The following is a 15956-nucleotide window of genomic DNA, read 5'->3' as shown; positions in this document are numbered from 1 at the left end:
ATGATGTAGGTCTTGCAAGACTGCAAGCACTGTTTATGCTTAGATATCATTGCTTTCAGGCTAACCAAAAACGTTTGAATCAGCTGTACTTATTCTCTGAGAGACAATAATTTGTAGTGTTGCCGAAGGAACACGCGATGATGAGATCTGTATGCCAAATGCCAGTGGTTTGGTTGTAGTTTATTGTGTCATGTTTGTATGACAATTAATAAACAGATAAAATAATATTCTAGAATTTGAGAAAATTAGGAACTTTGCAACTCAAAACCTAGTTGTTGCCTTCCCTGCATCAGGTTTTCATCTCAAAGGCAAACTATAAAGGTAATAACTGTGCATTACCCAACAATTGTCTTCCAGCTAATTTTGAATTTGAGGTGCATTTCAAATGTATTTTGTACTCAAATTATATGCCTCAATGCAACTCAATTGCATTCAATTAGCATTTTTTTCTCGCTTCAGAACAAGCACTGTTCAGCAGTAATCACCCTGCGTCACTATACCATGTGGGTCTACTTTGTTATACTGCTTCTTTCATCAATCGCCCCAACCTCCCGGCACTTGATTATCAGACATGTGGCCCGATGTAGGTAAATCTTTTTTACCACTTCTTAAATACCGATTCATACCGAATCGGTATTTAAGTGGTAAAAAAAAAAAGAGGAGGGGAGATGTAGGTATTTCAGATTCGGTAAATACCGAATCGTTAAGATTCGGTATTTACCGATTCTGTAAATACCGAATCGGTAATGCCCATTGATTCCTATGGGCATTGAAGCCCATAGGAATCAATGGGCATTACCGAAACGGTATTTACAGATTCGGTAAATACCGATTTCAGCAAGGGTGCAGGGGGTGTCACTTTGACACCCTCTAGCACCCCCGATACAGGCATGTGTGCCATGTGGCACACAGACATGCCCTAAGGGCATGTCTGTGTGTCACATGGCACAGGTGTGCATGCACAGATGTGCATGCACACCTGAATTCGGTATTTTACCACCCAATAGGATTGGGTGGTAAAATACCGAATTCTGAAGGCCTGTGGCACTCTGACATGTGGCAGCTACATCTGCATTTACAGAATCGGTATTTTACCGAGTCTGTATTTACCGATTCGGTAATTTTACCGAATCAGTAAATACAGAATCGGTAAAATACCGATTCTGTAAATGCATGCCCTACATCTGAAAACCCTAATACCGGTCGGAAACGGCCAAAATCGGCCGTTACCGACCGGTATTTTGGCTCCTACATCTGGCAAATGTTTTCTGCTACCCCTCACAGAAAAGCAAGGATGGCCTGAATACCGGCCTGGTCAAGCATTTGGCTGCCCTTCTTCGCTTTTCAGGGAATGGAGGTCGCAGTCACACCAGCCCTTCATTAAAAAGCAACCAAACTTTCATGATTCCTCCCTTTTAGCTGCAATTTAGTCTCCACAATCATGCATGCTTTTTATACATGTAACTGAACATTATAAGACATCAGACGTGGAAAAAACAAGGTTAAACCTAATGTCCAACTCCATGTTTACTCTTCATTTTCATACCTCATTGTTCCTATTCAGAGAGTTGAGGGGCAGAGAGTTCAGAACGGAGTTGTCCTGGGATAGGCGATTTCGCAGCTGTCTTAAAGTCACAGACAGGTCCTCAAACACTGCGTTTGCTTTTCCCACCATATACACTCGCTGTAAGAAGTAAAATAAATTTAGCTCAGCTCAGCTTCATTACAGATTATTTCCTGAATGTAACATTCCTTCTCATGCAACGTTCCATTCTTGAATGGCACAAATTATTTATTTGCAGGGTAATCACTGTGCTTCAGCTACTGCAATTTTCCCCATCGCAAGTGGACTATTGACAATTTAATTTGTGTGAACAATTATAAACTGTACATTCATGTGATGCATGAGAAGAGGTCAGCCAATAACACAACCTGTACAAGTTACTTTATGGAGGCTACACGTTTTATTATAGAAAGCTAAACACAAAGACACATAAGAAAAAGCTGCTTACTTGTAATAGTCTTTCTCCACCAGGGTAAAGGTCATGGAAGTTATGAAAACTTTGGGAAACTCGTGATCCTCAACCTATATGCGACTCCATCATGAGCGTATTGCTATAGAGAAATGTGGATCATTTATGAGATTAATGGAGATTTGCATAATGATGAATTAAGAGTTCTAAGTATGTAAAAGTTCCTTCACCATTATGGAATCCTGACTGATGGTGATGAACGCTGAAAAGACCAGAAAGTCCAGCCCATAAAATAAGCGGCAAGCTGACTAACAGGGTGATAACCCTCAAAGATAGCATGAATCGAACAATACGATTTCACAAAGAGGCATTCGTGCCTCTCCTGGAGTCTAGACAATAGTATCTGGCAAATATGTGAATGAATCTCCAGGTTAGTTCTCATTGTGGCAGCTTTTCCCTTGTTGAGTTCACTTGAGTGTCCTAGGAATGGGTTTGTTATCCTCTTGTTAACAGATGCATGAAACTATTCATCTGTATAAGAACTACATACAAAAGGCTAATCCAGTGAGAATGAGTCCATAGCCCACAGTTGTTTGAATGATCGGATGACTTTAGTACCTGTAGATATGAGAAATCCGCATTATGTTCAATGCTTGAAAAGTTCTCCCTGTTGAAGGATTGTGAAAGAAGGTTGAAAAGAAAGTCATTTAGTTAATGTGGAAATCTGAGACCATTTTCATCAGCAAGGCTGCTTGAGTATTCATGACTAATCCATTACAAATGAAAATCTGTTCATGGATCTTGGGAGCACACAGCCAGTCTCTTGTTAATACTCCAAACAGAAGCAATTTGTATTAGAAAAGCTGCTTTCAATGAAAGGTTGTAAAAACAAACTGTCAAGTGATGGTGAGTTTCGAGGGGGAAGTGGCCAACTTGCGAAGATAGCATTAACAGATTAGATTTTCTGGGTGTTCTGTTTGCTCACCCACCATCTTTCAGCACTGCAGATAGCGACCAGGGTCTCTCCCCGTTGAAGAACATACCCCAAGAGGGCTTAGAACACCAATCGGTCCCCCATCAACTCTAGACTACTGCGGAGAACCAAAAAGCACATGTACCGTGCCTGAACATGCCTACCCATGTGGGTGGCAGGCAACTTCTGCGGCTCCCCAGACACCTAACGGGCTGCGCGAATGCAGCAGGGCCCAGAAAGGACATGGATATGGGCAGCCGCATGTCCGGGTGACTTTCAGAGTGTGCAAGCCCCGCTGGGTGGATTCAGTCCTGGGACCCGTGGTGTGCAGCAGCCAGTCAGGCTTCCTCCCTGGCGACTGTAGGACCCCAGGGAGGCTTGATGTGGCCAAGCAGTCCGGAACAGATGGCAACTTAAACAGGGCTCTACAGCTTAGGGGCACTCCAAGTCGGTGCCTACAAGAAATCTGTGAGTTCTGGACCAGGGGACTTTGGAGCCCAGGTGGCTGCGCCTGCGGAGTCCCTGATTGCTGTGATGTGTGGACATTTCCTAGCCTCCCTACTCCTCCCCCCCCAACCCCGCCCCCCCCCCCCAAACCGCCCCAAAGCTTTCATTGCTTGAGGCTTGGTGTGAGGGCCTAATACAGTGTTGGGCGGCTGGGGCCTGTGCATACGCAGTGCCTTCCCACCCAACACCGGCTGTCCTCCTGGACTGGTGGCCTATTACCCGCACAAACTAGCTAACAGATATCTGTTATCCCACCCACGGGTACAGAGGGACCTAGTCTGTGCTTACTGTGGTTACCTTTATTTTGATTTGGGCCCTGTTTAGACTGGTGCCGATGCCTGTGGCTGCTTGACTGAAGGTCATTGCAGAAGACCAGACTTTATTCTGCGCTGAGCCGAACGATGCCTTGGCCTGGATAGATAAGAAATATGGCACCATATCTCCTTTCTAGCCAGGAAAGCGGAGGCACTGGACAATGACAATGGTAGCACCACCAACTTTCCGGATCCCTGCACCATCTGCCTAAGGAGAGACTTCCCTCACAGGCCCAGGCGAGGGAAGGGCAGTTGGCCTGCCATGAAGATGACATGGTTGAGGCTGGCAGCTCTCTGGACCGGACCTGGTACTGTAACTTTGGATGCTATATGTATCCTTACCCTACGTGTTTCCTTATTAACTCCGATTGATTGGCCAAACCGCCAGCGTGATGTACAAGTGCCCGCTGTGACTTAGCCTGGAATGTGTGGCCTGACCTGTGGGATGGCTCCCCTCCTATTGCAATTCCTAGATTCCCAGCAGTTGGTGCTTTCCATATTAGTTTAGTGACCTCAGTGCTCTTTGCTGTATTTTTCCTTTTTAGAGTTGTTTGTAGTTTGACATGATGACTTTTTTTGCTGGCCGGGGTGTTCTTTCTTCAAGGGTTGGGAATTCTCGTGGGAGGGCTGAAGGAGGTTTGGATGATACCTCATTGGTATTGTGGCTGTTTTCCAGACAGCACTCTAGTTTTCACCGGCTTTGACTTCACAGGCCTTACACAATATTGTGTGTTATGAATACCACAGGGACACGGGGAAAATAGAAGTTCATCACATGACATGCGAGGGGGATGGGCAGTGCTAGTAAGAACTACAAAATCGGAGTGCAAAAAAAATACTTAAACAATAGGGCGATTCTGGTGTTGCAGCAGAGATATCGTGGGCAGATTATCAGTACTACATATTCCTCTTTTGCATGGGGTACTACCATATGGATCTGTACTGGAACCCCCATCCTGTTGGTAGATTCGTTATTGTTGGGGTGCCTGGATGGCCTGACGGTGCTGTTGGGCTTGATTTAAGGCCCCAAAAAGGATCAGCCGCAACATTTAGCCTCTCTCTCTCTATGTACCTTGTGCCCTATACAAACTTTTTTTTAAAACTTTTTTTTCAGCTTACATGTTGCAAATACAAGAAAACAAAACAAAGCCCTAGACGAACCCAGGGGACGACTGTAATGCAGTTCTACTTGACTGTCGGCAACCCCACCCCCTTTATGAGTATCCCTGTAATATGTAACTGTGACGTTAGCTGACTGACTCCATCAATGGGATCGTATAGCTAGAAGCGCACCCGACACTAATGGGCTGCTAAGCAGTACTCTTTATCACCCACTACCCGTGCCCCCCTATATTTGCCTTCATCACCTGGTATGCCGTTTTCTTACAAACACACACGTCCTTTACTTTGAATATCTAAGTAAAACCCTATCAGATCACAACCCGCAGCTTTTGAGCACCTACCTCAATTCTTACTTGGAGTTTCCAACATTTATGGCTGGAGGATGGTGCTTTCTATGAGACTTTGCGTACAGTACTTTCAGAATAATGCAGATTCGCCCTCCAAGCACGCGCACTCAAATGGGAGGCGTATAAGTAGTTATATGCGGAGTCGCCCTACAATTGAAGGACTTGATGTGGACCAACACTGCACTGCAAGACCTTGAGAAGAGAACAATTACTGCCCCTGAACTGTCTGAACAATTTTTATGGACAAAAGCCAAACATGCCGCACTCATGGAATAGCCGAGATGCATCAACATGGCTACCTATGCAGCCAAAACTCATGCCTAGGCAGACAGGTCAGGCAGATTTCTGGTGCATCCGACTCCTCCCCATGAGATGCATTCCTCCATACACTCAAAATTATATCAACACACAACTATAGAGAGTTCTACGCAGCGGGTCCCCCGCTTCAACAGCGGTTCTTCATCACTTTCGCAAGGGGCTAATTAATCCCTGCATCCCTCCTAGAGATGTGCAAGCGCTCAAGACTCCTATCTCGACACAAGAAATCAGACAAACAAATTGAGATTTAGCACATGGGAAAACGCATGGCTTGGATGGCCTACATGTAGAATTTATAAAACCCTCATCACACCACGTCTAGCAAGCCTGTATGCTGAAGCTCATTAACAGCGTAACCTTCCTCTAGTGAGGCGATTGTCACATACATATCGAAGCCCAATCGTTATCCTAGGAATATTACCTCATACCGCCCATTAACCATTTTAAATTAGGATTACAAAATACTAAACAAAATCCTGGCGACCTCCTCCTCCATCATCTCACATCCCTCATTCAGTCAGACTAAAAACAGGTTTGTCCCTCGGCATAACACCTCCATCAACATACTTCGCTAGTACAACGTGATGGAATGGGTTTTGCAGACCTGGTCAGAGGCAGCATGCATTCACATTGATCTTAAACAATCATTCGATATGCCGAGCTAGGATTATATGCTAGATGTGCTAAAAGGTTAGGATTTGGCCGCCGCTTGTTGCAGCAGATTATATTACTGTATGCCTCCCCTACAGCCAGAATCAGACTGGCCACCACATTTCCAACAGCTACTCTATCGCTTAGGGGACTAGAAAGGGATGGCCCCTCTCGTCTTTTATTTGTCTTGGCAGTACAGCCCTTGGCGGTTAAATTAAGAGCAGTGGGTTGGGCATACAGATGGGAGATTCAATGCATGTCATTTGCTTATATGCTGACGAAATGCTGCTGTTCTTCCACTTCTTTAACCTGATCTTATGCCCATTGCTCTTATCCTGGATTATTTTCATGCCCTCACTGGTCTTAAGTTGACTCCACCAAACTTTAATTTTTCCTCTACGACAGGGTGCTGTTCCAACAATCAGCACTGCTTTTCATAGGCAGGTGAAAGGGAAGAGTTGTTCTTTTTTGGCATGCATCAGATGGAAAATCTTTTCCAAGGAGTAGGATGATCTAGTAGAGTAACATTTTGCTTCATTTGGAATGTCATGCATTCTTGTGGTAGAGTCAGATGTGCAACTTATGCAGACAAGCTGAAGGATGGAAAGACAAGTGGGAGATTTTGGGACCGAGTTCTCATCCTAATTCACCTTGTTCCTTTAAATAGTTCATTGCAATGATATTGTCTGCCAGTAAACTGCTTGTTCTTATCAACTGGTAATAATATATAGCTTGGTATACCAGCCTGAGCTTCAACAGACCGATCTGGTGCAAAGCTTTTTTCTAGGACCAAGTCTCCTGACTTCAGTGAAGATAGACTAGGGTTCCTTATCCCGCTGGGAAGGTACCTACGATGATGGTTTGGGTGGAGAAGCCCTTTTGGAATTAAATTCCTTTCAAGAGATTCTCTGTGCGGCACCACCATTAAAAACCTTTACAGATGTATGGGTCTGTGTCAGCTTGAGTCATCACTGCTCACTGGCCTCTGTCAGGGCAAAATAACAGACTTCAGTTAGTCAAGGATGCCTTGTGGGAGCCATTGCACTTCCTATGCATTTTGTGAGTACCTTTATATGTTCCAGGCTACAATGTGGCTTAAAACACTCTTGGCTGCAAGGGTGCAGTGCAGTGGGCAGTGCTAGTAGGAACTACAAAATCGGAGTGCAAAAAAATACTTAAACAATAGGGCGGTTCTGGTGTTGCAGCAGAGATATCATGGGCAGATTATCAGTACTACATATTCCTCTTTTTCTCTTTTACATCTCTTCCTCTTTTACATGCCAGACTGCCAGTTGGCAATCAAGATTTGGGCAGCTCTCAAAATTGCGGAAATCTAGTGGGAAGCGAAGTATCAGAAGATTTGGCCGCCATGTGGGTGTAGTCAAGTTATTTAGGGTTGGCGTTGCTCTTTCCCAAATGCCTATCAATGTGTCTCCAGAGCAGCTGTGGAGCTTTATTTCCTGGACCATCAAGCTTGATCAAAGACTCTTGTTGTCTCCTATGAGGGAACTATAATCCGCAGATATTCTGGCAAAAAGAACAAGTAAGACTGCTCTTTTAATCACAGCTAAATGTTCTTCCCCATAAACATATGCAAGAACTTGTTTCCAAGAATGCCTGTTTGGAACTGTGAATAGGGCCATAAGGAATACTCACACTCCCTAGTCCAAGTGTGTAAGTGTGTTTGGAAAAGCACTGAAGGGCCCTTTGATCATTTTCTGCATAAAACACAGCCAACTTAAAAAACAAATTTGGTCATGCACAAGGAGAATATCTTTCCGTTTGCAAATGGGTTACAACTAACATTCAGTAGCAGGCAAAATATTATTGTTTTGAGACCAGAATTTGGTTGCAAAACATTAACACATACTATCAGCAATTGCCCTAAACATGCTTTTTCCAAATAGCGATTTCTAATGACTTCCTAACCTCATTTACCCCCAGATTCATCAATGTCCCGATTTGCGAGTCCTTAATAGAGATTATTAAGGACTCGCTATTAAGGACTCGCAAAACGGGATTCATGTAGAAATCGCATTTAAAAGTGCGATTTCTACTGCTTCGGAATGACTCCCCATTCATTCCTATGGGCCAAAGAGCAAATCGCAGGGTGCCAGGGTGTCCAAAGGACACCTTGTAGCACCCCTGAAATGCAAATGTACACAGGTGTTGCGCACACATATGTCCAAAGGACATGTGTGTGTGTAAAATGCAACTTAGAAAAATGCAGTAAAAAGTGCTTTTTTCTAAGTTTTCGCTATTTACCACGAAGTTACACTTCGCGGTAAATAGTGGCCCCATATTGTGAAATCGCAATTTTCAAAAGGTTCATAAATAGCATTTAAGGAATACTTTCACGGACTCACCAGTGCCTTGGAGCCTCGTGTTTTGCTGCTGCCCTGCAACGCCTTGCCGGACCCGCTGTGCGGGTCCCGCTGCGTAGCGCGACTCTCTTCGAGTAGGAGGAGAAGGGGGAGCCTGTCTCGTAATTTACCATCAACCCTTGGACATCGGCAGGGCTGCGAGCTGCCTAACAGGGACTCCAGTGACCAGGAGTCCCTGCGTGTACCAGCTGTGGCCGCTCTCCCTGCCGGCGCCGCCCCTGACAAGCAGTTTCAAAAGTGAGCATTTTCCCTTGCTTTGTGGGATACTTTCACTTACTCACCAGTGCCTTGGAGCCTCGTGTTTTGCTGCTGCCCTGCGACGCCTTGCCGGACCCGCTGCGCGGGTCCCGCTGCGTAGCGCGACTCTCTTCGAGTAGGAGGAGAAGGGGGAGCCTGTCTCGTAATTTACCATCAACCCTTGGACATCGGCAGGGCTGCGAGCTGCCTAACAGGGACTCCAGTGACCAGGAGTCCCTGCGTGTACCAGCTGTGGCCGCTCTCCCTGCCGGCACCGCCCCCTGCTCTCCCCTATTTCTATCGGGTAGGGCACCCACGGCGCGGGAGCGACCGGGGCGAAGACCGGGCAAAGAGCGGGCCGTTTGAGGCCGTTCGAGGACTGAGTAGACTGGGCTGGGCCAGCCCTCTTGGTCTCAATATACGGGCTCTATTGTAATCACTAGATACCATGTCATCCCGGGAGTATAAGGAGAGGGCTGTAAAATCTAAATTAAAAAATGGAACCCTAGACGATTTCATTACCAAAACTCATTCTGCTATAGACAACGAGATTGCCAAAATGCAACGTCGAGTTTCATCTGAACTGGACGCTGCAAGGAGGCTGTCACAGGAGTTAGTTGCAGCCAAAAAATCCTCTTTAGGTGCCATTGCCTTTGCTAAAACCCCTGACCGTTCTACCGGCCAGCCACTGAAACTGGTTGAAATAACCGCAGACATCCACCAGCCAACTGTTCCCACTACACCCATACCAAAGGAGATTTTAACATCACCATCATTATCCCCTAATTCTTTAAAAACATCTATGAATGGGTTAATAGAGGAAACGAAGGAGTGTAAAAAAGGTGTGCCGATGTTGGGCTTAAAACTAATATCTACAGAGCAGACTGGAGGAATTCCTGAAATTAAACAGCGAGGGCCATACACCAAAAGAAAGCGCGGTAAACAAACATCATACGCTAGGAAAAAAGTAAAGGCTGCAAAGTCCCAATTATCCACCAAGTTGCCATCTCCCTCCCCAGCGATTAATACACATCCCTCTGACCTTATACCAGAGGCTGATGTAGACTCACTGGCGATAATTCAAGATAAGGATAAACTGACAATAGTGAAGGAAAATAATGAGGGACCACTTTGTGTTATAAATGGGGATGATGTTGAATTCCTGACTGTAGTGTGGGAGACGCTTAAAAAGCTTTTAAACCCCTTTGAGGATAGATTAGCGCAGGTAGGATCCCAACTCTCCAACATTGAAAAGAACTTCTCGCATTTAGGGAAAAAAAACCCTTGCAAGGAAGATAAAGATCTAATGGTTGGATTCGAGAAACTTATAAAAAGTCTACTGAATCCCCTGATGGTGAAAACCCAAATAATAAATTCAAAACTAGATCAACTGGAGTTTTTAACATCCAAGAACACCGCCTTATTGGAGAGTTTGGTAGGAAATAAAAAACAATCAGTTACCACTGCTGATAAGACGAATAGTAATAATACCAGTTTAGGGAAAAATGGCCCGAAGACCAACCCTATACATCAATCTCTACTTGTAACACCTGTAGATTCTAGTGGTATTACCGTTGGTACCACCCTTTGTGCAGTACCAGCACCCTTAATAAAAATCAAGCAGGGGAATACATTGGGCCATAAGCCAAGTAACTCGCTGGTGGTAACTACACCGGTTAACGCATCTGCGCCCGCCCCGATTAACATTGAAGTGAAAGAAACTCCGTCGAGTAAACCACAGGCCCCTAGTAAAACCCCATTACAAGGTAGACAGATTTATGTAAATATACCCCCGGAGTCTGCCCCTTACATGGCAATCCTGACAGGTGTTCCATTAATCCCAGAGAACAAATATGAGAAACACGAGGACCTCTTAAATAAAACAAAATTCTGGCTAAATACAAATAGGCCATTGACTGAGGATACTATTACAAAAATCCTAAGTGTACGGAGGGTCCCCTGGGTTGGACCAAGTAAAAAAGACCTGGAGGGCGATTGCATTTTGATAAACTTTAGAGATAACTGGGTCAAGGATATTATTTGTAGTAAGGCTAGGTTTGGGAGGATGGGGGATATTCAGTGTGTGGGTCTTGAATATTTCTATCCCAACCTCTATCAGACTATCCCTGATCAAAATTCCTTCCATCACGGGTATAGCACAAATGGTAGATATCAAACGGGTTGGACACATAACCTGAATATGAATATGAATCAAGGCCCGCATCACCACTATACCCCTTGGCACGAGACAGTTCACTTCATGGGGCCACCAAGTATGGGCAACTTTACACAAGTCCCTTATAACCCACGAAGACCAAGGTTTAGGGGCACAGACTATCTTGGTTGGTTCCCAAATAATAATTACAACAACAACATCCCATTGAGGAATCGCTTTGACCCTTTAATGAATTTGGATGAGGTAGATTGACTACCACCCAGGATCAAAGACATTGCACCATCCACTATGAATGGGGGAGCGATTGAAGAACCAGGGATATGCATTGATGATGATGACCCAGTGCAGGTAACCCTTGAGTGCGATAATGTGAATGCTGGACATCTGCAGATGAGGACTTCTGTTATGCCAATGGTTAACATCGTCAAGGGCCATGAAATGAATAGGTTACCACTGAATAGGTTACCACTGCTCGAACAAAATACCACTGTTGTAAGAGATGCCTTGGGAAGTAATCATGGAACACAAGGGCCTTCATTACCATCACTGATCTCTCTATTGTCCTGGAATATTTCCGGAATAATAAACAAACTAGAAGATGAGATATGGTTAGATTTTGTGGAAACCCATGGAATTCTGTGTTTACAAGAGACATGGTCCAGGACCGCCTGTGACATCGAGGGCTTTCAAACATTTGCAGTCTCAGCTGTTCCATCTACATCGGGGAGGGCAAAAGGTGGAATAATGACAGCGTTGTCAACAAAACTACAGGAGCTTAAAACCTCGACACTGGTAGAGACTAATTGGTACCAAGTGCTGTTACTGGAACACCTTTTCCCTGAATCAGTGTTACTAATTAATTGGTACTATAACATCTTTAATGGATATGATACCTCAATAATTCAAGGTTTGGAGGATGCTCTGGGCAAAGTCCGCAGTAGGCACCCTTCTTCCCCTCTCATCTGGGTTGGTGATTTTAATTGTACATTGTGTAACAATGGAGGATCGAATGTATGTGGTTTAGAGGATTTGAATGCCCAGCCCCTAAACCATTTTAGGCATACACCACAGGGGGATGCCTTGAATAATATTATCATCACAAATGACTTGTGTGTAGTAGACCCCTGGTCCCCTCCAGACACTCTGCATATACCAACTTTTCAGGGTTTGAGGGGGGAGATGAGTATTATTGATTTTGTTTTAGTATCGAGTACCTTTCTTAAGTATGTAGAAAAGTTGGAGGTGGTGGCAAATCCCACTAGTGATCATAACCCTTTAATGTTATCATTATGGGTGCCAACAAAAGAATCACCAAGGACTTGGGAACAGCCGATTAAGTATAACAAAAATCAGGGTGTTACTCTGAAATGGGGGCAGGTAAATGTGTCTAAACTGGAGGAAGATATTGTTGCAAATTGTAAATCTGAAATAGAATCATGTTTAACACCAGGATCTGACCCAAATAAGGTTATAGAAAGTTTTGAGAAGTTGTGTTGCCATGTAGGACAGTGCTTAAAAAAACCCAAAGGGAAGGGAGGCCAAAAGGCTTCGAGATGGTTTGACTCCGTGTGTTCTGCCACACATCGATCACTGAAATTAGCTCTGTGTCAAAAGCCAAGAAATAAAGAGCTTGTAAGGAACAGTAGAAAGGCTTATAGGGACGCTATTACAAAAAGAAAGCAGGATCTGAAAGGCATGGCTTGGGACGATCTTGAAAAAGCAGCAGAACTCAAAGACAGTAGGCTCTTTTGGGAGGTTATTAATCGGCCCCTTTTTAAGAGTGATAACAAGGAATCTATAGTTATGCAGGTCACTGCTGAACAATGGGTTCAACATTTTAGTACGATTTTTAATCCCAATTCTTATGCAATAATGGCAAGCACTGAAGGGACAGGGGACGTGGTGTCACCTCCCTCGGCCTTGACCCTCAGCTCTTCAATTACATTGACTGAGATTGAGGAAGCCCTAGGGAAAGGAGCATCATTAAAAGCCCCAGGCCCGGACGCTGTCCCTCTGGATTTTTTCAAGTCCAATGTTAACCTGTGGGCACCCATTTTATTGAATGTTTTCAAAGCTGTAGTGGTTGGCCGTATTCCTGGCACATGGAAGGAGGCAACTGTAGTGCCAATCTTTAAGAAAGGTAATAGGTCTGATCCACGTTGTTACCGCCCGATCTCTTTAATAGATGCCTCATGTAAAATTTTGGGCAGGGTAATCTTGGCGAGATTAGAAAGTTGGGCAGATTCTACTGGATTGATAGTTGACTCCCAGTATGGTTTTAGACGTGGAAAGGGGACAAATGAGCAGTGCCTTAACCTGGCACTGATCTTGGGCAAGTACATGAAGGCCAAAAAATCTCCTGTACATCTGGCCTTCATGGACTTGACAAGCGCTTTTGATACTGTTTGTAGGCATAAGTTGTGGAGGATGATGAGCGATATGGGCTTTGAGGAACCTTTAGTCACATTGCTCCGTAGGTTACATGAAGCAACAAAAGTATCCATCAGATTTGGCACTGGAGGGGAAATAACGAAATTGATACCTTCCACTGAAGGTGTCCGTCAAGGATGCATCTTGGCGCCTTTCCTCTTCCTGGTTTATACAAATGGATTAGAACAGTACCTATTAAATCAGGGCTGTGATTTCCCAAAAATTAATGGTAAAAGCATTCCCATGCTATCGTATGCGGACGATACTGTCCTAATGACACTGACAGGAAACAGCATGCAAGTGTGTTTAGATGCATTTAATAAATTCATGCTTGATCTCGATTTAAAGGTAAATTTTGAAAAATCCTTTGTAATGTCTTGTGGCCCAAAGGGGTCATCCATTAGGAAGTTCGTGGTAAACAACCGCATAATTGGGAAAGTGGGAAACTTTAATTATCTTGGTAATCTGTTTGATAGTAAACTAAGTTGGACACCGGTAATGAAGGTCCGAGCCCAGAATATGACAAGGGCAATAGAGGGTATTTTCCGCTTCTGCAGCAAATTGGGGCAAAAGCACATCATGCATCTCAGAACCCTTTATACCTCAAAATGTTTATCTGTAGCTACTTACGGGGCAGGGGTGTGGGGGACTGAAATGCCTGCTGTGATACAAGTGGTGGAAAACAACTTTATAAAAAGGGTCCTATCAGTTCCAAAAAGCTCCTCAAACACTTTCTGCCACAATGCAATTGGTATGGTCAGCGTTTCCGATACAATTCGCTTGTCCCCTTTACTGTTATGGGGTAAAATTTGGCAATCTCAAGACCTGCAACTAACTAAGGATATCATCATTGATTGCATGGCTCTAGAAAACTCAAAACAGATCCCCTGGTTGTCCTATGTCTGTAATATGTTGAACAAAATTGGACTTAGTTCCTATTTTAACAACCCTGAAAAAATCGAGGGGAATTATAAGGTGGACATAAAGGCAAAGTATCTGAAGTCACTGAATCAGCCTTCTATGGATAATGTAATTGATAATGGCATTGCTAACGTCTGTAAACCCCTACCACAGTTCTATTTAACATTCACCCTTAATGTGCAATGGCGATTCCTTCTAACAAGGTTTAGACTGGAGATTCTTAATTTTTTACTTGCCTTTCCGAAACAAGGGGGTTGGTGTGAGAGACTGCCCCCTTGTCCTTGTAATAACAGGGACAGGCAAAGTACTTTACATCTGGTTCTTTTTTGTTCTCTGTACAAAGAGCCAAGGCTCCGGTTTATTAAACCAATTCTGAAGGGGAGGCAACCTTGCACTTATAAGGAAGGGTACGAATATTTGTCATCACTATCCTCTGTGGAAATCTGCTGTGCAATGTTAAATTTCATTAGAATCTCACTAAAGATTAGGAAGAATTATGGGTAGCACCACATGTATAGAAATTTCTTAATTGAAAATCATATTTCTGTATTTTCTTTTATTGTTATCATCATGTCTTTTTATTGGTATAATTGTGTTTTCAATTTAGCATTCTTTTTTAACACTATGAGGCAAGATGAATTGTATGTTCAATACTTTTATGATTCATTTTATGTATCGAATAAAGTTTTTGAAACGAAACGAATCTCTAATTGAGATTCCTTAAATGCGATTCTTCGCAATTTTGCGATTTCTGTAATTGCGATTTTTGCATTTGGGATGAAGAATCCCAAATGCAAAAATTGCGCTCGTAAAGGGCCGGATTCTCAGAATCTGGCCCTTTGCGAGCCGATTTTACGTTGATGAATCTTGCCGTAAGTGATTTGGTAACATGTTACTGAATCACTAAATGGGTTTAGCATTTTCTACAACCACATCTTATTGCAAATCCTGCAATTTACCAACTAGCTGTTTGCGACCATAAAATGTGTTTGTACATCTCGCCCAACTGTCTCTTCAAAATAAAATTTAAAAAAAGTCTCAGGATACAAAATTTTAAATGTGGTAAAGAAAACTTACATTTACACAGCAATACAATGTGTTCAGTGCAAGGCTACCTTTTCTTCCTATCAGTCTATCAGAGTCTACATTTTTTACAAAGAGGAAATACTCACTTCTTCACTAGGAGCAAGCTGCAAAACCACTGGTGTTTCCTCAGAGAAGATTGCATGTATAGAATTGGCAACACTGTCCAGGCTGAAGGGAATCACCTAAAACACAAATTTAACAAACAAAACATCTCAAATTTATACCCTGCAAAATCATTAATACTTGACAAACACGGGAATAACGTATTTCAAATAATTCTCACCTATGCTGACATTTAACAAACACTTGCAAGTTCAATAGTGACTGTGTGTGAAACGCTACTGTTGTGTGTTCAGAGCTCCCAAAACTGGAAATATTAACCAGCAAAGTGAGCAGCAGGAGATACTATTGAGCCAATGACCATCATTCAATATCATAAAATGAAAAGGGGTTTAACAACACCACACGTAATGGCATGGCCCAGATCCTTTCTTGGCAAGGTACAGCAAGTCAGCTC

At 43.6% G+C, this 15956-nt stretch overlaps 1 protein-coding gene across 1 annotated transcript in view; it reads right to left on the bottom strand.

Annotated features, from left to right (window-relative positions):
* ATP6AP2 (ATPase H+ transporting accessory protein 2) overlaps positions 1-15956 on the bottom strand; it is a 90835-nt gene that overhangs the window by 37601 nt on the left and 37278 nt on the right. Inside the window, exons 4-5 of the mRNA XM_078658287.1 lie at positions 15526-15621; positions 1547-1684 (exon numbers count right to left, since the gene is read on the bottom strand). Coding sequence (XP_078514413.1) covers positions 1547-1684; positions 15526-15621 — 234 coding nt within the window. The remainder of the gene's footprint in view (positions 1-1546; positions 1685-15525; positions 15622-15956) is intronic.

Source organism: Lissotriton helveticus, chromosome 8 (genome assembly GCF_964261635.1).
Source record: "Lissotriton helveticus chromosome 8, aLisHel1.1, whole genome shotgun sequence".
Taxonomy (NCBI): domain Eukaryota; kingdom Metazoa; phylum Chordata; class Amphibia; order Caudata; family Salamandridae; genus Lissotriton; species Lissotriton helveticus.
Note: the sequence above shows the minus strand (reverse complement) of the source record. Positions and strands in the feature narration are given on the sequence as shown.